Below are 18,345 nucleotides of genomic sequence, written 5' to 3'. Positions count from 1 at the left end.
AGCCTCCTGCCCACGCAGGCTGGCGGTTCTGTGTGTGTGTTTGCTCACGACCTTCCTCCTCATAAAGTAACCGGAGCAGAACGAAGTCTGCAGTGTTTGTGGCTGCACAGCCCGGCCTAAGGCAGGGACGCTGCAGACTGTAGCTCTTACCTGTCCACAGTGAACACCAGGTGAAACCTTTCCTTTAATGCCCCCGTAGTTAGAAGGATCCATCCAGAGAAGAAACTCCCAGCATCGAGAGAACGAAATTGTCAGGGAATGGAAGATGTCTTTAGAATGGATGCTGTGGAGGAAGCGTGGAAGAAGCTGCTTAAGTGGAGCCAACAGCTTCCCGTGTTCTCCACCTTCCCCTTTTCCCCGGTGCCTCTACTTGACAAGGAACCTGAAGTTCACTGGGATGACATCACCCCCCAGGCTTCCTGGGGGCCGTGCGCACACGGCACGAGGAGGCTGGCCGCGGGGAGCAGCCGGGACCCGGGCGCGGGGGCCACAAAGAGCTGGATGCACTCTTGCGCCCGGCAGGCTGCGAGTTAACCACGTCATGGCCTTGGACCAGCTGCAGACGGGGAGCTGACAACACCGGCCCCCCACCAAGCCCTTCTAGGCTGTCTTCACTCTCATCCCCCCGTCACGCCGGCCTCCCCACGATTCACCCAGTCCTCCACACACACAGGCCTTGAGAAAACAAAGGAAGAAGGAAGGAAATCCTAAATAATAACAACTTTGAAAATGCAGCTAAATAACCCAAACCGTGGCTCCTGCAGGAGGATGTTCTTTGTTCCCCCCACTGCTCAGGTTCAGAGGGGGAGAACGGCACCCTGGATCCCAACGCAGCCCAGCCCCCCACTCCTGGAGCCTCCCCAGCCCTGGGAGGGGCTGCCCTTCCCCTGGTACTCAGCCGCCCTGCCTGAGCACGGCTGAGCCAGCCCGCCAGGCACACCGCGGGTCTGCGGGAAGACAGCAGTGGTCTTTTGTCCAAGGTGCTCCAGCGCATATGTTTTCATTAGGAATAAAAGTCTTCTAAGCTCCACCTCCTACTATTAGTATTTAGTAATAAAACCCATCCTCAACTTGCGCCAACCCTTTCTGCAGTGCCCTGACGCTGCTCCTGTCATCACGCGCAGACCCCACCTATGGATCCCCTGTGCTTGGAAAAGCGCTTCCCTCCTGCCCCGTGTGAGCACACCTAGGGGTGGGAGCTGCCCACTGTCAACCGAATAACAGCAGAGAAGGGGGACTGGAAGTTGTTTGCTGCTGTGTCTTTAGTTCACATTCAGAGAAAATCAAGTGTACGAGGAGCACAGCCAAGTCCCGGGAGCCCCGGGAACCCGCCTGGAGCACAGGCAGGCGGCTGCTGCCTGAAGGTCAGAACCACAAGCCCCAGCTCTGGCAGGTGAACGCTTTGCACAGCCCGACCCCCCTGGAATCACACGCTCTCAGCTGCCAACGCTGACGTCTAGGAAAGGCTCACACACCACACCGCATGGAACCTGCTGGCCAAAGGTGACACTTCCTCAACCTTCTAAACCAAGCAACATGCTTACGCACCCGAGCGTGGCCGCGATTTGCTAGGACACTAGGATGGCAGCTACCCCCTTCTCGTGCAGTTGTGGCTTCGTCCTTGGTGAATGCTGCATCCCCGAGGACCTCCCCGTCTAGCCACAGGGACGCCTGGCACTTGGGGGCCCTCAGCCTCTCCCCTGAAGCCCCACGCGACTCCACCTGCTGGTGATGTAGTCCACGTAGGCGATGGCGTCTTCGATTCGGCGCTTCTTCGTGCAGAGGATGATGCGGTTGAAGTTGGCATAGACGACCGATGACCCCAGGCGCTTGAACTCAGCGATGAGCCTGTGGAGTGAGTTCAGAATCGCTGGCAGAGATGCCATGGTGCGTAAAGAAAGAGAGAAAGCCTCAAGAGGAATATGTGGAAAAGTCTCATAATAGTCTTAGACCCAGACGCAAAGAAGGGCAAAGATTTCTGCGTGGCAAAACCACCATGAACAAAGGCAGGAGAACCAAAGACTGAGAAAAAATTCACCAAGTTCTCGTCACACAAAAATGGCTACTTTTTCTATAGAGAGAGCTCACACAAAACTTAGTAAGAGAAAAACCAGTAAGACTACAGAAAAACAGACCCCATCCGGTGAAACTGGAGAGGGCCTGAAGAGAAAAGTTGACTTCGCTCCTTGTAAGAATCACAAATCGGGACCACCCCACCCGGCCGGGAACGTGCCCAGCCACACGGTCGGGGCAGGGCCGGGGGACAGGCATCCTCAGCCGTGAGCCTCCGCAGGGACGCCCTGGCAACGCCCACCACACCAGCACCCGCCCACCTGGTTTGAATTCCCACAGGCCTGCAGCCTCCCGGGAGCCACTTGCAGGTGGGTGTGCGTGGCCCCGTGCACACAGCCCCCACTGATGTGTCACTTGTAGTAGCACAAGGCTAAAAACAGCTTCAGTGTCCACTTGGTGGCACATCCGCACATAGGTCTCCACGACAACACATACAGTGTGGCACAATCTGTACAAACAAGGGCAAAAGCTGCCGTACCCTCCAGCCACCTCGGGGGGGATGCACACGCAAAGCTGCACAGCAGCCGGGTTCTGGGACCCTCTCAGTTGTCCTGTGCTGTGGCCCCCAGATGGCCGGTTTACGCCAGAGGAACTGGCAGCCGTGTCTCTGGTTTTGGGGGCGAGGCTCAGCACGGCCGGGCCGAGGAGGCGCCTACGGCCCTGGGGGCGACGCGCACTCACTGCAGGAAGAGCTTCTTCATCATGTTGTGCAGCGTCCGGTGCAGGGCGGGGTCGTGAAGCAGCGAGGACGGCGAGCGGAGCCAGCGGTAGAAGTGCATGACCTGGTTGTCCGCGTAGACGTTGTGGTACTGCGTGATCTCCTTCACCCAGCCCACCACCATGCTCTTCAGGATCCTGGAAGGCAGGAGCAGCAGGCCGTCCCCACCGCCCACGTGCTGCCCCCACGGCGGACCCCCAACTGTCACAGTGCAGGTTTTCCCTGCGCCGCTGGGTCCCCATCTGCGTGGTGGCTGTCCCCCCTCCTCACTGCGCCCACACTGAGTCACTGTCCAAACTCCAGCCCTTCCCCTCGCACCTCACCGGTTTCTCTCCATTTCACCCCTCGAGCTAGTTCACCCCGCCACCCCCCTCAGCGCGACTCAGACTCTCACAGACCGGCAGGGGGGCCCTTGCCCTCCAGGAGGGGCCCAGTACAAGGCCACGCGTGTGCAGTGTGGCAGGGCCCCGTCCAGGACCACACAGCCAAGGCTGCTGCCGGGACAGTGGAAGGGGAGCACCACACCCACGTGGCCAAGCCAGTGCCCAGGAACGAGAACCTGGAGGTGACTTTCCTGCCACTTCCCTTCAGGGGACCATTGAGGCATTTGCCCGCGCACTTAGAGCGACCCACGCCCTGTCACCTCATGTCCACTGCTGGACGCCACACGGCAGGCTCCCTCTCTGCCTGACCCTTCATCCTGCCTCGTGTGACCGGGGACAGAGGGCTGCCCTCCCTGCCAGGCTCTGTGAGCAGGAAGTCTGGGCGTGTTGCCCACGGTGGCGGTGCCCTGCCTTTGCGCCTTCCATCTGCAGAAGCAGGGCTGCCCCGGCCGGGTGGTCCCTGGGCACCGGGGGGACAGAAGGCGGGGCTCCCCGCGCCACAGCGATGCTCAGGCACACACTGGACACAGGTCGGACAAGAGCCACAAGAGCATCTGCCAGAATCGACAAGTTTGCCATGGGAGGGACTCCCCGGCCACAGGCGGGACACAGGCGTTGGGCCTGTGTTTACACTGTAAACGCCACGTCCAGTGAAGGTGGGGCTGCCAACCGCTCCAGAACTAGAACCCCACTTTAGCTGGGGGCTCTCCCAACAGCACTCGCCCCGCTGAAGCGCTGGGAAGCTTCCTGGGCGTCAGCCACAGCTTGTTAGAACAGAACCCACAGAGGCCAAAGCCACACCAACACTCGCCTTCGTCGTGACCTCACAGGGACAATCACCCCGGATGGCTCAGCGGTGCGGGGAACCCTGCCTCCCCAGTGCGAGAACGCCTGCCATCTGCGGCCCGACTCTCTCTACCTTTCAGAACTGAACTGCCTGCTTTTCTGCCAAGACCCTGCTCCTGGCCCCCAACGCCTCCCTGTCTGGTTTCCTCCTGTGTGACGGCAGTGGCTGAGGACACAGACTCGTTTCTGAGAGCCGACCCTCCTGCTCCATCCTGGCACAACTACGACCACAGTGGCAGCCCCTCTGACCTCAGCATCCTCACTTGTAAAACGGGTGACAGCCGCACCACCTAGCGGGGCTGCTGCGGGGAACTGAGGCAGGTCAGAGCGCTCAGCCCACTTCCTGGCACGCACTACCGTGGCCACCCAAACGCCGATGACTCGCAGCCCATTCTGTCCAGCTGGCCATAGATTCCCACTGACGCGCCTTTGCTCACCTCGAAAAGCAGCCCTGGGTTAGAGAGGCTCTGTGTGAAATGGCTCTGGCCGCAGGGAGGTAAGAGGTAGCCCCTGGAGTGGCCCCTGGGGACCACAGGACACACAAAGGCCAAAGCCAATGGACTAAAGGGAAACCTTGCCGCTCGGCGGTTTCTGGGTCTGCTGACCTGGCTGAGGAAAGCCCGAGGGACACGGTCTTAAACCCCAGCCTTCCAAAGTAAGGGCAGAGGATGCAACTCCTCACGCTCCCAGGAGAGGGCAGCACCTGAAGGTGTTGGAGCAGAGGGCCGTCTCGTCGTAGCTGGCCGGGGCGCTGGCGGCCTGACCGCCTGTGATCATGTCCTCCAGGGAGGCCTGCTGGATCACGTCGAAGCTGATGCCCACGCTGTCGGCTCCCTCCATGTCGTTGACGTGGTGGGACTGGAGGATGGTGTTGACGGCCAGGTTCTGCAGGTCCAGCTCCACGCACACTGCACAGGGGACGCCAGGCTCGGCCAGGCCCACCAGCTCCAGTGCTGCCACCCCCCAGGGCCCAACCCCAGCCAGTACCACCTCTAGGACACGCGGCGCTGCCCAGCAGGGCCAGGGCACAGCACACGTCCTCTGACCAGCATCGGACCTGCCAGCACCCACCCCTCAAACCCACCAGGCCACCCGGCTTCCTGAGGGCCCCTGAGGCACGGAGCCCCTGCCTGGCCCTCGGACCCCGGGACGCACTCCCACATGGTCGAGTTCCAAGCCTGTGGCTGGGCACTTGTGCCTCGACAGGACGTCACAAGGGCAGACACACCAGGCCAGCTGGCACGAGCTCGCCCTCTCACCTGTGGAGTAGCAGCCTGAGCTGTTGATCTCCACGCTGGCTTGGTCGTCGAACTCCATGACCAGGCGGTTGTCATCGGCCTCCTTCCCACCCAGGTCGGGGCGGGCCGTCGGGGACAGCCACAGCAGGTGGTTGTGGCGCTGGAGGTGGCGGGCAAAGAAGAGGTCGGAGCCGAAGGTGGAGATGTCTTCCGGCAGGTTCCCGATGGGAATGTGGAAGTACCTGCACGGGGCACAGGTCAGCGCCGGGGAGCGTCCCTGGAGACACCCGGGCCCTGCGCACCCAGCACGGCTCCCTCTGGGCCCACCTGCTCATGTCAAAGGCCTGTGACAGGCAGGTGTCCAGGCTGAGGTAGTGCCGGATCATGCGGCGTGCGCCATGGCGTTGCCAGTCCAGGACGCCATAGCTGATCGTGTCAGCCACGTGGATGGGCACCAGCGGGAACTCCTCCAGGACGGGGACCTCACTGGCCAGCCTCCTCAGCTCCCAGCTGGACTGAACAGCAATGAGCGTGGGCCCCCGGCGCTCCTCCTGTGTCAGGGCGGGAGAGAAGAGAGGACCTTGTGTCCTAGCCTGGAGAAGAGGGGGCTCCCACGCAGGACCAAGACCACCGCACCTTGTAGGCGAGCAGGAAGCGCTGGATAGCTCTGCAGATGGTCTTCAGGTCGGTTTCAGCCCGAACTTCAAACGTGTGCTTGGACGGCGGCAGGAGCTCGGGGCCCAGCCTGTCCAGCAGGAGGCTGTGCTCTGCCGAGTACAGGGCGCTGAGGCTGGGCATCTGGTTGCTGCGCACCTGGGCAGGCGAGGCCGCATCAGCCCTCTGCCGCGCGGGATGACGCAGGGCCCTGGGGGCAGACCTCACCCTGCCAGTCCAGTCCCGCTGCAATGGCGACAGGCGCTGCTGGGCAGGCCCTCGAGGAGGAAGACAGGAGAAAGCGTCCTCCTTCCCTAGATCCCGCCCCCAGTGCGCTCCGCAGTGGCCCGGGGACTCACGGTGTCCAACACAAACACAGACGCCCTGCGCTGCGAGGGGATGAACAGCCCGAAGAGAGCTTTGTGGCCCTGCGAGTGGTGGTACAGGTAGACGTGGCGGATGCTCCCTGCAGGGGGACAGGAGCTGTCACCTGGGGTGTGCGGAGGCAGAGTGTGTGTCGGGCAGTGGGCACAGGCCATACCTGGTTCCAGGTAGCTGAACTGGGCCAGAGAACGCATCTCCAGGTGCTCGAGAGCAAAGGTGTCCGCTTCCCAGCCTGAAAGGTGTCTGACCAGCTGCTTGTTGACGACACACACACAGCCCAGCTGCACCAGGGCCCGGAACAACAGTGGCACCTGGAAGGGGTGGTGGGTGAGGGCTGACTGGGGAGGGCCGCACGTGGCACCCCCTCAGGGCCCCCTGCCCACAGGCCTTCAGCAGACCCGCTGTCCAGACTCCCCTCCCGAACGGGCTGGGATCCCTCATCACTGCCGCCCGGCCCACACCCCGGTGGGTGTCTCCTCCACTCCACCCGGCTCAGCCGAGTGTGGCCGGGACACGGCTACCTGGGTCTCATAGACGCCCTCAATGTCCGGTGCTGACAGCTCGGTGTTGATCTCGTTGATATGTTCCTGGTACATGTCCTCTGGCACCGAATACTCGTAGAGATTGTAGACCACATTGGAGCGAGGAAGGACTCGATTTACCTGGTGACAATGCGGCAAAGAGCTCGTCACACAGCTTGATCGGAAATGTCTGTTACGCACACGCACACACGTGTACGCTCTTTAGAGCCCCAGCACTTCCAGTGCCCACAACGGGCAGGTAAACCCACTGCAGCCCCCCTCGCCCAATGATCACAACTAAAAGCTCTGGACATGATGTTAAAAAGCAGCCTTGGCCTCTGGGACGTGGACAAGAGCCCTCAGGCTGGGGGGGGGGGGGATCAAGCCAGGGGTCCTGGCTACCCAGGAGGTGGAGGTGGGAGGATGCCTGAGCCCAGGGGCTGGAGGCTGCAGGGAACTATGATGCCACCACCGCACTCCGGCCTCGGCAACAGCGCGAGACCCTGTCTCGATAAATAAATAAAATTGTAAAATTAAATCAAAATGTAAAAAAATCAAACTCTCCCTAAAATTAAAAACAGAAACAGGTAAATAAATCTAGCTGTTTGTTAATATGATACTGTAACTATACAGAAGAAATAATTATTCCACAATATTTCTGGAAAAAAAAACTCTTACTAAATATTCTTTGAAGGACATACATATTCGAAGGCCTAAAAGAACCAAAAAAAAAAATCTTCACTTAGCAGTTTTATTGTTTTTAGTAATATTAGTATAACTCTAAACTATTTTATATACAGTGTAGCAGAAGGCAGACATTAACAATTAAGATTTTCAGATTTTTTAGTAGTCTCAATTGAGACACAGATATGAAAACCAAAGAAATTAAGAGAAAATTAAGTCATGGTAAATCTGCATTGGAAGGATTAGTTTAAGCGTATATTATTTTATATGCATTTCTTGGCTGTCTACTGAAGGATCTAGATGAGATGACACCCAGAGGTGACACCTGCCCCTGGTACCCCCAGTTTCTCATCACGGCCTCCGACAACAGTGGCCAAGTCCACGCCTGGGGAAGTGTACGGTGAGCCTGGGACCTCAGTGGCTAAAAACCAAGTGTTCAAAGACTAACAGGGACTTCAGAAAGGACTCAGGAGCCGTCCTGAAGGGACTCTCTGGCCCGCTGTGAGGTAATTTGAGTCTCAGAAAAATAGTGACTGTCCACAGGGTGTACTGACTGGTCCCATGAATGTGAAGCTCTAGAAAATCAAATGCACCTGAAGTTACAGGAATACAGAACTCGGCTCCACAGCTCAAGGGCAGGGAGGGGACAAGAACGCCCTCTGGCTGTGTCTGGGTGACACAGGCACACTCGTGTGTCAAACCAATCGAACTATACATTGAAAATCTGCATTCGACCATGTGTAAATTACAGTATGTCCTCACTTAACACCATCAATATGTTTTTGGAAATTGCAACTTTAAGTAAAATGACTCAAATAATATCTTTTTTTTTTTTTTTTGAGATGGCGTCTTACTCTGTTGTCCCAGTTAGAGTACTGTGGCATCACTGTAGCTCACTGCAGCCTCCAAACCCTGGGTTCAAATGATCCTCCTGCCTCAGCCTCCCAAGTACCTGAGACTACAGGTGTGCACCAGCACACCACACCCAGCTAATTTTTTCTATTTTTAGTAGAGATGGGGTCTCGCTCTTGCTCAGGCTGGTCTTGTTCCTTTTTTTTTTTGACAAAGTCTCACTCTGTTGCCTGGGCTAGAGTGTCGTGGTGTCAGCCTAGCTCACAGCAACCTCAAACTCCTGAGCTTAAGGGATCCTCCTGCCTCAGCCTCCCGAGTAGCTGGGACTACAGGCATGTGCCACTATGTCTGGCTAACTTTATATATATATATATATATATATATATGTATTTTTTTTTTTAGTTGTCCATATAATTTCTTTCTAATTTTAGTATAGACAGGGTTTCGCTCTTGCTCAAGCTTGGTCTCGTCTTGAACTCTTGACCTCAAGCAATCCTCCCGCCTTGGCCTCCCAGAGTGCTGGGATTACAGGTGTGAGCCACCGCGCCCGGCCCCATCTTGCTTTGTAAGAAGAAACTGTAGGCCGGGCGCGGTGGCTCACGCCTGTAATCCTAGCACTCTGGGAGGCCGAGGCGGGTGGATTGCTCAAGGTCAGGAGTTCGAGACCAGCCTGAGCGAGACCCCGTCTCTACTAAAAATAGAAAGACATTATATGGACACCTAAAAATCTATATAGAAAAAATTAGCCGGGCATAGTGGCGCATGCCTGTAGTCCCAGCTACTCGGGAGGCTGAGGCAGTAGGATCGCTTAAGCCCAGGAGTTTGAGGTTGCTGTGAGCTAAGCTGACGCCACGGCACTCACTCTAGCCTGGGCAACAAAGTGAGACTCTGTCTCAACAAAAAAAAAAAAAAAAAAAAAAAAAAGAAGAAACTGTAGTTCACTTTCCAACTGAGATGCACAAAGTTGTAACGGGGGTGGGGAGGTAAGAGGGGGCATTGGGGGTCACAGCAAGATACCACGTGAGAGCCTACGGGACACGCTGCAGCACCATGACCCGAGACACAGTCTGCTAAGTGGAAGGAACCCAGCACCAAGAAGCACCCACTGTGTGGCTCCATTTACATGAAACGCCCGGAGCAGGCAAATCCAGAGGCAGACAGTGGACCAGTGGTTACCCAGGGCTGGGGGAGGACAGCAACAGCTAAGATACGGTTTCTTTTTGGGGTGATGAAAATATCTTAAAACTCTGGCAACAGTGGTACACTCTGGGAATACACTAAAAGTCACTGAACTGCATATTAAATGGGTGAGTTGTACAGTGTGTGAATTTATATCCCAATAAAGCTATTAACAAAGAAACGCCCGATGGAAACAGAGTTTGCACAAATGCCACCCAGCCCACTCCAGCGCCATGGGCACCACAGACAGGTCAGGATGGGGCGTCAGCTCTGCCCCAGGTTCTGTGCTCAGTGGCCAGACATCGTTTCGATGAATCCGCACAGCACCCCAACAGCGTGCTGCGAAGCTGTGGCCCGAGCCCACCCAGCTCGCTAGCTCTGTGTCTGACCGATTCTGTGCAAACCACCTCGGAAGCTGCCCGGCAGGGAGCAGTGGCGCCGGCCCCGCCCACCTTGCGATAGGAAGGCCCGTCCTCGGCTTTGGCCGCCCGCTGGTTCACGTAGAACACTCGAGGGATGCTCAGCTTGATGCAGTGCAGGTCACTGCCGATGACGGCCCACAGCCGGAAGAGGCCAGCCTGGCTGGTCTCACTGATCTGCAAGGAACGCAGGTGCATGGCACATCACAGCACACGCCAAGACGCGCGGGCCGGGCCACCTCCCCGGGAGCCTCCACCGGGCCCCAAGCACAGGGGTCAGGACCCCTGCAACAGGCGGGAAGCCACAGGCCTGTCCTCATGCCCCACCGCAGAAGGGCCCCTCCCTTGGGTCGAGGGCCACACCTGTACAATCTGCCAAGGAAGGTCCAAGATGCTGCGAGCAGTTCTTCGCAAGAAGCTCCCCAGCCCCGTGGCAGGCCCGTCTCGGATGGCCCCAGGCCTCAGCGCACCCCCCGAGGGCTCCAGACGCTGCCGCTTCCTGCGGGCGAGGCGCTGCCGGGCTTGCAGCTGCCACTTCTTCTTGTGGAAGCCGAGCCAGACCAGCCACTCAGCCTGGGGCACACATGGCCGGGGGCGTGGTGAGGAGGGTCCTCCCCCACAACCCACTTCCTAAGCTCTGTACGAGGCTGGCACTCTCACAACCCCTCTCCCCAGGGGTCAGGGCGCTACCCCTCGGAGAGACAGCGCCACGGCTCCGCCGCTTACCTGGGTGGTCCCCAGCGGGGGAGGCTGCCCCAAGATCTCCTGCCAGGGCACAGTCAGCGCAAGGTCCTGAGACTCCTCCTGGCTCTCCCAAAGGACTCGCTTCCTCTTCGTAGCCACAGGCACTGCCGGGTGGGGCGGCTGCGTGAGGCCGAAGTCCTCCATGTCGGCAACGCCAGGCCTGGGACTGTCCTCTGAGGCCTGGGCCATCACGATCTGGAAAGACCCAGCGAGACTCAAAACTCAGGATCTTGTCCCCGTAAATCCTACTTCTAGAAACGCACATCTTTATACTTTTCCTGTGTGTCCGCAGACATGTGCCACAGCTCTAAGTCCGAGTTAATCTAAATGGCAACACGCGGCACGTGTCCTCCTGCAACTTTCACCCACATGCTTTTGAGACCGACCCCCGTGGACACACGTGGACATGGTCCTTCCATGTTAACTTCTAGAACATCCCATCGTGCAAATCCATCAGCTTACCTACCCCTTCCTTTCCACATGAGGAGTGATTAGTTCCTATGTTTTCTTTTTTTTTTTTTTTTTTTTTTGAGACAGAGTCTCACTCTGTTGCCCAGGCTAGAGTGAGTGCCGTGGCGTCAGCCTAGCTCACAGCAACCTCAAACTCCTGAGCTCAAAGGATCCTCCTGTCTCAGCCTCCCGAGTAGCTGGGACTACAGGCATGCACCACCATGCCCGGCTAATTTTTTCTATATATGTTTTTAGCTGTCCATATAATTTGTTTCTATTTTTAGTAGAGATGGGGTCTCGCTCTTGCTCAGGCTGGTCTCGAACTCCTGAGCTCAAAGGATCCGCCCACCTCGGCCTCCCAGAGTGCTAGGATTACAGGCGTGAGCCACCGCGCCCGGCCTAGTTCCTATGTTTTCGAACTTACGAACCGTGACTCAGGGACCGTCCCTGCTCACGTTGCCTGGGTCACAGGGATGAGCACCGTGTCCTCTCACATTGGTGACTTCCTGTTTCCCCATGTGCTGATGTTTGACGTTACCACTCCTACTCGTTTTCACTGTGATGCACCCTCAGATATTTCACGTGGCACTTCCTAATTAACAGTGGGGTGACGCCCTGCAGCTGTGCAGGCAGCCTTCCAAAAGGGCCCCGAGAGCCCCGGGTGACTCCCCCGAGTGTGGGCGGGGCCAGTGATGTGCCTCCAACGGACAGAAGGTAGCAGAAGCGACGGGATGTCATTTCTGAGATCAGCTCTACAACACCTGACCTTCGTGTGCCATGGAACCCTGCCTGCCCAGCCACCCTGGTCCTGGGCTTGGCCCCGTCACCTGTCTCCTGCCCTCCAGGACGAAGAGCTCACTGATCTTCTTCTGCTTGTAGGCGTCATTCTTCTCCAGTAGCTTTCTGTGCAGCCAGTCAGGGTGTTTGACGCGTGGCACTGGGTTCTTCACCTGCACGAGGACCACACGGATCAGGGAGGAACCCCGTCCGGCTACGCTGGTTTCCAGCCACCTGCCACCGGCTCCCCCTCACCTGCTGCAGAGCTGCAGGGATCGTGATGATCTTCTGGATGGCACTTCCCAGCCGCTCGATGTAGTAGTCCCAATCCAGGATCTGAGTGGCAACGAGAAACAGAACAGCAGCGACTGTCTGTGACACTTCCTCCACGCCAAGCACGGAGCTAATGCTGTGTCTTGTTTAACCCTCTTAGAGAGTCTACGACGGACAGGAACTATTTGGGAAGCTTCCTCCACGCCAAGCACAGAGCGAAATGCTGTCTTATTCAATCCTCTTAGAAACTCTGTGACAAAAGGCGCCCATTTCACGGAGGACACCAAGGCAGGCAGCAGGTCATGGAGCTGGTGGGTGGCTGAGTGAGACCCTTGGCCTTAGTCCATCCAAGAGAACACCACCTCCCGGCGGGGACCTTTCTCAGTTTTGCCCTAAAGAGTTAGTATTTCCTCACCTATCGCATACATATCAGAAAGGAGGAAGTCAAGACAGCAGACCCCCGACAACAGAACGACCCAACTCATCACACGTCAGGGCAGGAGGACTCCGCCATGTCTAGCTTTCCTCCTGAACTGTGAGAGCAGGAACAAAACCAGGCACTCACTGTCCGAATATCGAAGTCCTGAAGGGAAGAGCTCTTAAGCCATTTCCGGAGAAAGTGCTTCCTCACCGTGGGCTCTGCCTGGAAGATGGCAAGTGGGATAGCCCTGGGTATGGAGAAAAGACACAAAACTCATCAACAGTGAAGCTCACCCGAAATCCAATTATAGTTCTCACCAAATGCACTTGGAAATGGGGATTTATAGCCTACGTTTTATTTAACGTTGTTATTTTGCGCAAACCACACCTCATCTGTGATGCCGTCTGATTGGAGGACTGCGGTTTCATGCCCCGCCCCTGCCGCTGGCCCCTGGGTCGTCTCCAGCGTTTACCCACCGACGGAGCTCACACATCCTCACAGTAAGGCACACGTCCACGTGCACACATGGAAGTAAACATTTCTAAACTGTTAGTCACTGGGTAAAACAGAGCAACGTTGGGCTACTTTTTAGAAAGGACCAGCCCGTTCTCACGTCACAAGCAAAGCAACTGGCTCTTCCCTTTGCTGGAGGAAACACCTGTTGTGAAATGTCATAAACACAGAGGAACATGTGGAGGACACACAGCCTGTGCACCCACCCAGCTCCATCAGCGTCAGCACCCGGCTGCTGGGAGAAGCCGCGTGGGGTCTAGCCTGTCCCCTCCTCACAAGGAGGTAACACAACCCTCATCCTGGCACTTGTCAACGCACGCAGGCGCTTACGCCCCTGCTGTTCCGTGTAACCATAAAACAGCAGTTCCCATGTTTTCAAGTTTTACACAGGTGGAGGTCCATGTGTTATCCTGCAACCTGCTTTTGCTTTTTATTCCAACATTGTTTCAAGCTCTGCCGGTGCCGTGACCTGCAGCTACAATTCAAGCCTCTGAACCCTTGTGTGGTGCTTCATGGCCTAAAAAACACATCTGTGCGTTTCTGGGTGACGGACACTTATGCTCTGCCCACATCTGGCATTAAGCGTAACTCTGATCTTTAAGGCAGGCCTTGCCTCTCGGTGACAGGGGAGCCCTCGGGCTTGCGGGAGATGATGTAGCGGCAGCTCAGCCCCGCGTCCTTGACCATCTGGTCTCCCAGGAACTCGGCCAGGCGCTTGGCTGTGCTGATGGACGTAGACTTCTGCTCCCCGTAATCTTCCAGCTTCCGAGACATGGAACGGTTCTCAGAGATCAGCTCGAACAGCTCGGAATCAGGCATGTTTGCCGCCTAGAGAAAGAGGCAGCGGATGAAGCAACACGGCAGGAGTCCAGGGTGTCAAGCCTGAGCTGAGGACCCTGCTCCACGGGGACGCGCATTTCTCCAGCCTGTGCAGCTGAAGGCTGTGATTTCACAGGGCTGCCTCTTACTACTGCACAGCAACACTTACACACACACACACACACACACACACACGCGCGCGCGCGCGCAAAGCCTTCGCCTTGGCCGGGCGTGCTGGTGCACGTCCGTAGTCCCAGCTACCTGGGAAGCTGATGCAGGAGCAGCGCTTGAGCCCAGGGGTTCGAGGTTGTGGTGAACTAGGCTCACGCCACTGCACTCTCGCCAGGGCGACAGAGTGAGACTCTGTCTCCAATAAATAAATAAGAAGTAAAAAAATTCACAAAGCTTTGGCTCTTGTTAGACAAATATCACAAAACATTTACTGAACAGTGAGCACCAAGGTTGTAGTTAAGGAAGTTGCTCCACATAAGATGGAAAGAAACAGCTCTTTTTCTCCTGAAAGGAAGAGAAAGACAGGAGGAGAAGCCAGAGACGACAGAGAGCAACGCTGGCTGTGGAGGCCGTGGAATGCCGCGGTGTGTGGCATCCACCCGCCAGCGGAGCGTGTCTTTGCATGCTCGTTCCCCGACCGCCGGCCCCACACCCTGTGAGATCTGCCCGGCTCAGGAAACCCTGTGGGGTTCCCTGGTGCTCACTTTCACGCATGGGTCTGCTCTATGCTGAACGAGACGTGCCGAGAAACAGAGCCCATGAAGCTAAGCAAGCCAGGAAATGCTCCAGAATATTTTGTTTTTTCCACCCAGAAAGCCCACCCCTAGAAAATAACGCGAGAGAGGAGGGAAAGGTGTAGGTACCAAGATGTTCCACGCAACCTTATTTATAGCAATGAAAATCTGGGCAGGTGTGGTGGCTCACGCCTGTACTCCTGGCATGCCTGGAGGCGAAGCAGTAGGATCGCTTGAGGCTAGAGGTTTAAGACCAGCCACGGCCGGGCGCAGTGGCTCACGCCTGTAATCCTAGCACTCTGGGAGGCCGAGGCAGGTGGATCGCTCAAGGTCAGGATTTCGAGACCAGCCTGAGCAAGAGCAAGACCCCATCTCTACTAAAAATACAAAGAAATGATCTGGACAACTAAAAATACATATACAAAAAATTAGCTGGGCATGGTGGCACATAACTGTAGTCCCAGCTACTCGGGAGGCTGAGGCGGGAGGATCGCTTGAGTCCAGGAGTTTGAGGTTGCTGTGAGCTAGGCTGACGCCACGGCACTCTAGCCTGGGTGAGTGAGTGAGTGGGTGAGTTACCTGGGTGAGTAACAGAGTGAGACTCTGTCTCAAAAAAAAAAAAAAAAAAAAAAGACCAGCCTGGGCAACAAAGCCAGAACCTATCTCCACAAATAAATCATAAAAGTTATGTGTGCATTTGCAGGGCCTACAAAACCTTTAAAAATCAAGGAATTTGATGTGATTATTGGTAAATTTTTCCTTTAAGATTCCTGTTATCATGCTGTTTTTAGAAATGTTTCCGTCATAGAGTGGAGAGCTGTGTCACAGGACACAGAAGCTGAGGGGAATTCGGAGGGGCACTGGTGCTTGGATTCCATCAGATTCAGTCCCGAGTTCTTGGGTCACCTTGGTGTCACCCAGGGAACACCAGGTCCCTTTCCTGCAGGGCCCTACGTCCCTCCGAGCCAGGTGAGGAGGCGCTGGGCCCGCACCTTGCTGTACAGCACGTCCAGCCAGTAGTCGGCCACCTTGGCCACCGAGCCGTACACCTCCTCCAGCGTGCTGCCCTTGAGGAAGGCCTCAAACACCGAGGACTGGAAGATCTTAATCAGCTGCAGTTCCCCACGGCGTTTGACCTCGAAGCCCTTGAGCTCAGCCAGGGAGCCATCTTCGTTGAACACGGCGTACCTAGGACAGACAAGCAGAGCAGTGAGAAAGCACTGGGGTGCGAGCTGTTGTCTCCCCTGCCTTCCTCTTCTCTTTCTGACCCTCCAGCAGGCGGCGGCGTCACTCCACCCTCGAGCTGATGCTCCTCAAAGATGGCACGACTTGCGGGCCTGCAGCCCACAGAGCCGGAGCACGACAGGTGGTGACGGGGGCTGTGCAAACTGCATCGTGAGACCAAGGGAACCCGGGCCCGCCCCATCCTGGCTCCTGGTCCGTTTTCCCCACTGGGTTGTTAAATCGCCATCTCAATCCGTTTCCTTTCCAAAGCACAGAGGCTGTGAGAGTCCCACCTCTTCTTCAGTTTCTTGCCTTCTTCCTTGGAGGCTGGAAGGATCATGGCAAGGTAGGGTCCATCCACCTCAAAAAAGATGCTGTTTTCTGAACGAGTGACGTAGGTGAGCGAGGACGGCTCGGCCAGCTCCTGGTACTGGTGGTTGGTGAAGCCCTCCTGAGGAACAAGAGTGAAAAGGGGCCGCATCACTCACAGAGGCCCAAACCCGTAACCACCTGACATCCCTCACGGAGCAGGTGGACCAGCAAACTGAGGCTCTTCCACGTCACAGACACAGCCCAGGAGCAGAAGGGGAGCAAGTTCTGGTACACACAGCAACATGGCGAAACTCCAGTGCATCTTGCTGAATCCAAGGGGCCAGACCCCACAGGTTACCAGTGTATGTTTCTGTTCAATTGACATCTTGGAAAGCCCAAAACTATGGCACAAAAAACGCACTGAGGGTTGCCGGGTTTCGGAGTAGAGAAAGGGTAGCTGACAAAGGGCTGGCACGCGGGGAGTGCTGGGGGCTGGCGCTGTGCCGCTCTGCGGTGGTACGTGGCACCGTGCGCCTGTCACAACCCTCAGGGCCGCACAAAGAGTGAGCTTCACTGACGCAAATGGAAAGGCATTAGCCAGGGCGTCGGGGGAAGAGGGGTGCGGACTGGGACAAACGCACGCCACTGCCCTGCTGACGTGTGCGAGAACACGCTGGGGTGCGGGGAAGAGGGGCGGCCGCTGCAGACTGTGCCGCCTGCGCCGTGGAAGACAGGACAGAAGTGACCGTGCACAGACGCTGGGCTGCAGAGGGTGAGTTTACTTCTCACAGGGGCTCAACTCTGGTAGCAAATCTGAAGCTGCTTTACACGAACGAACCAGAGACACGTCCATGGCCACAGGAGACAGAAGTCACTAACAAGGGAAGGGGGCCAGACCGGAGCCAGAGATGGCAACACGGACACACACAGACACAGAAATAAACAGCTCTGTGTGCGTGGGTTATCACACACGCATCTCCTGGCTCGGCCCACCGAGTCATGAAGAGCTACGGCACCCGGGAGTGATGAGCACAGCCAGCACCCCACCCCCGTGTCCCCCGCCACTCTCCAGGAACAGGAATCTGGCTCCCAGAACTGGCCGACTCCAGGCAGGACCAGGGAAAGTACACGATGAGGCTGGAGCACCTTGCACCACCAGTAAGGAAGGAGGTGCTCCAGAAGCAAAAACGAAAGAACGGATCGGGGCACATTCCAAGAACACGTGGCAACAGGGAAGGACCCCGCAACCTGCTCCGTGGCCAAAGGGAGCAGACTGAGCCTCAGCACACGTGAGGGCCGTACCGGACCGTAGCCCAACAGAGCAGACACCCTGTGTCCAGGCTGGTACAAACAAATGAGCACATTTAACAACGGAATTAACGGGAGAGAAGGGTGACAACTCTTCCTTACAGAATTCCAGTTAAAGTGGAAGCAATGGGGGAAACAGAAAACCGCCACACAGAAGAAAACCAACAGAGGACACACCACAGTGACGATGGCTACCGGCAAAATGCCCGGTAACACCAAAATCAGTGGGCGAAAGCTTAAGGGGCAACGGGGTATCCGCACAGTCTCAATTATCTTTCATAACATCAGTACTGTGGCGGCTCTGACATACCAAGAAACCCTGATACGCCTTTCTCCAGGAGGGGAAGCTTAATCCTCTCCCCCGAGTGTGGATTTGCTGACAGAACAGCGCAAGGCGAGGGGGCCTCGTCTCCACGCACCGGGCTCCAAGCCAACGTTCCACAACACCACAGACCCCGACCTGACACACGCGCCCAAGAGGATGCGACCAGAGGGAGTCATCTTGTGATGTTCCTCAGAAAAATCCCAGATAACTGCAGTCTGATAATGAGATACAACAATCCCAAATCAAGGGACAGTCAACAGAATGCCAGACTAGCACATCAAAGCGTGAGGTCCTGGCAGACAAGGACAGGCCGAGGCAGTGCAAGCCTGCAGGGGACTGAGACAGGATGACCCGACACCGCGGGGGTCCTGGCTGGGACCTGGGGCAGAGGAAGGACAGGAGGGGAAAACAGGAACTGCACCTGAAGCCTGTAACTCAGCTGCCAGCTGTACCAACGTGAATCTCTTAGCTTTGACAATCAC

The 18,345-nt window shown here is 56.7% G+C and overlaps 1 protein-coding gene across 1 annotated transcript in view; it reads right to left on the bottom strand.

Annotated features, from left to right (window-relative positions):
• POLE (DNA polymerase epsilon, catalytic subunit) overlaps nt 1-18,345 on the bottom strand; it is a 41,967-nt gene that overhangs the window by 4,889 nt on the left and 18,733 nt on the right. The window contains exons 24-42 of the mRNA XM_069496797.1: nt 16,212-16,369; nt 15,687-15,882; nt 13,743-13,957; nt 12,761-12,863; nt 12,178-12,258; nt 11,973-12,095; nt 10,678-10,890; nt 10,315-10,524; nt 9,985-10,128; nt 6,818-6,958; nt 6,454-6,607; nt 6,272-6,378; nt 5,895-6,071; nt 5,586-5,809; nt 5,280-5,500; nt 4,724-4,928; nt 2,755-2,928; nt 1,723-1,848; nt 151-283 (exon numbers count right to left, since the gene is read on the bottom strand). Coding sequence (XP_069352898.1) covers nt 151-283; nt 1,723-1,848; nt 2,755-2,928; nt 4,724-4,928; nt 5,280-5,500; nt 5,586-5,809; nt 5,895-6,071; nt 6,272-6,378; nt 6,454-6,607; nt 6,818-6,958; nt 9,985-10,128; nt 10,315-10,524; nt 10,678-10,890; nt 11,973-12,095; nt 12,178-12,258; nt 12,761-12,863; nt 13,743-13,957; nt 15,687-15,882; nt 16,212-16,369 — 3,105 coding nt within the window. The remainder of the gene's footprint in view (nt 1-150; nt 284-1,722; nt 1,849-2,754; nt 2,929-4,723; nt 4,929-5,279; nt 5,501-5,585; nt 5,810-5,894; nt 6,072-6,271; nt 6,379-6,453; nt 6,608-6,817; nt 6,959-9,984; nt 10,129-10,314; nt 10,525-10,677; nt 10,891-11,972; nt 12,096-12,177; nt 12,259-12,760; nt 12,864-13,742; nt 13,958-15,686; nt 15,883-16,211; nt 16,370-18,345) is intronic.

The sequence above is a fragment of the Eulemur rufifrons genome, chromosome 21 (assembly GCF_041146395.1).
Source record: "Eulemur rufifrons isolate Redbay chromosome 21, OSU_ERuf_1, whole genome shotgun sequence".
Taxonomy (NCBI): Eukaryota; Metazoa; Chordata; class Mammalia; order Primates; family Lemuridae; genus Eulemur; species Eulemur rufifrons.
Note: the sequence above shows the minus strand (reverse complement) of the source record. Positions and strands in the feature narration are given on the sequence as shown.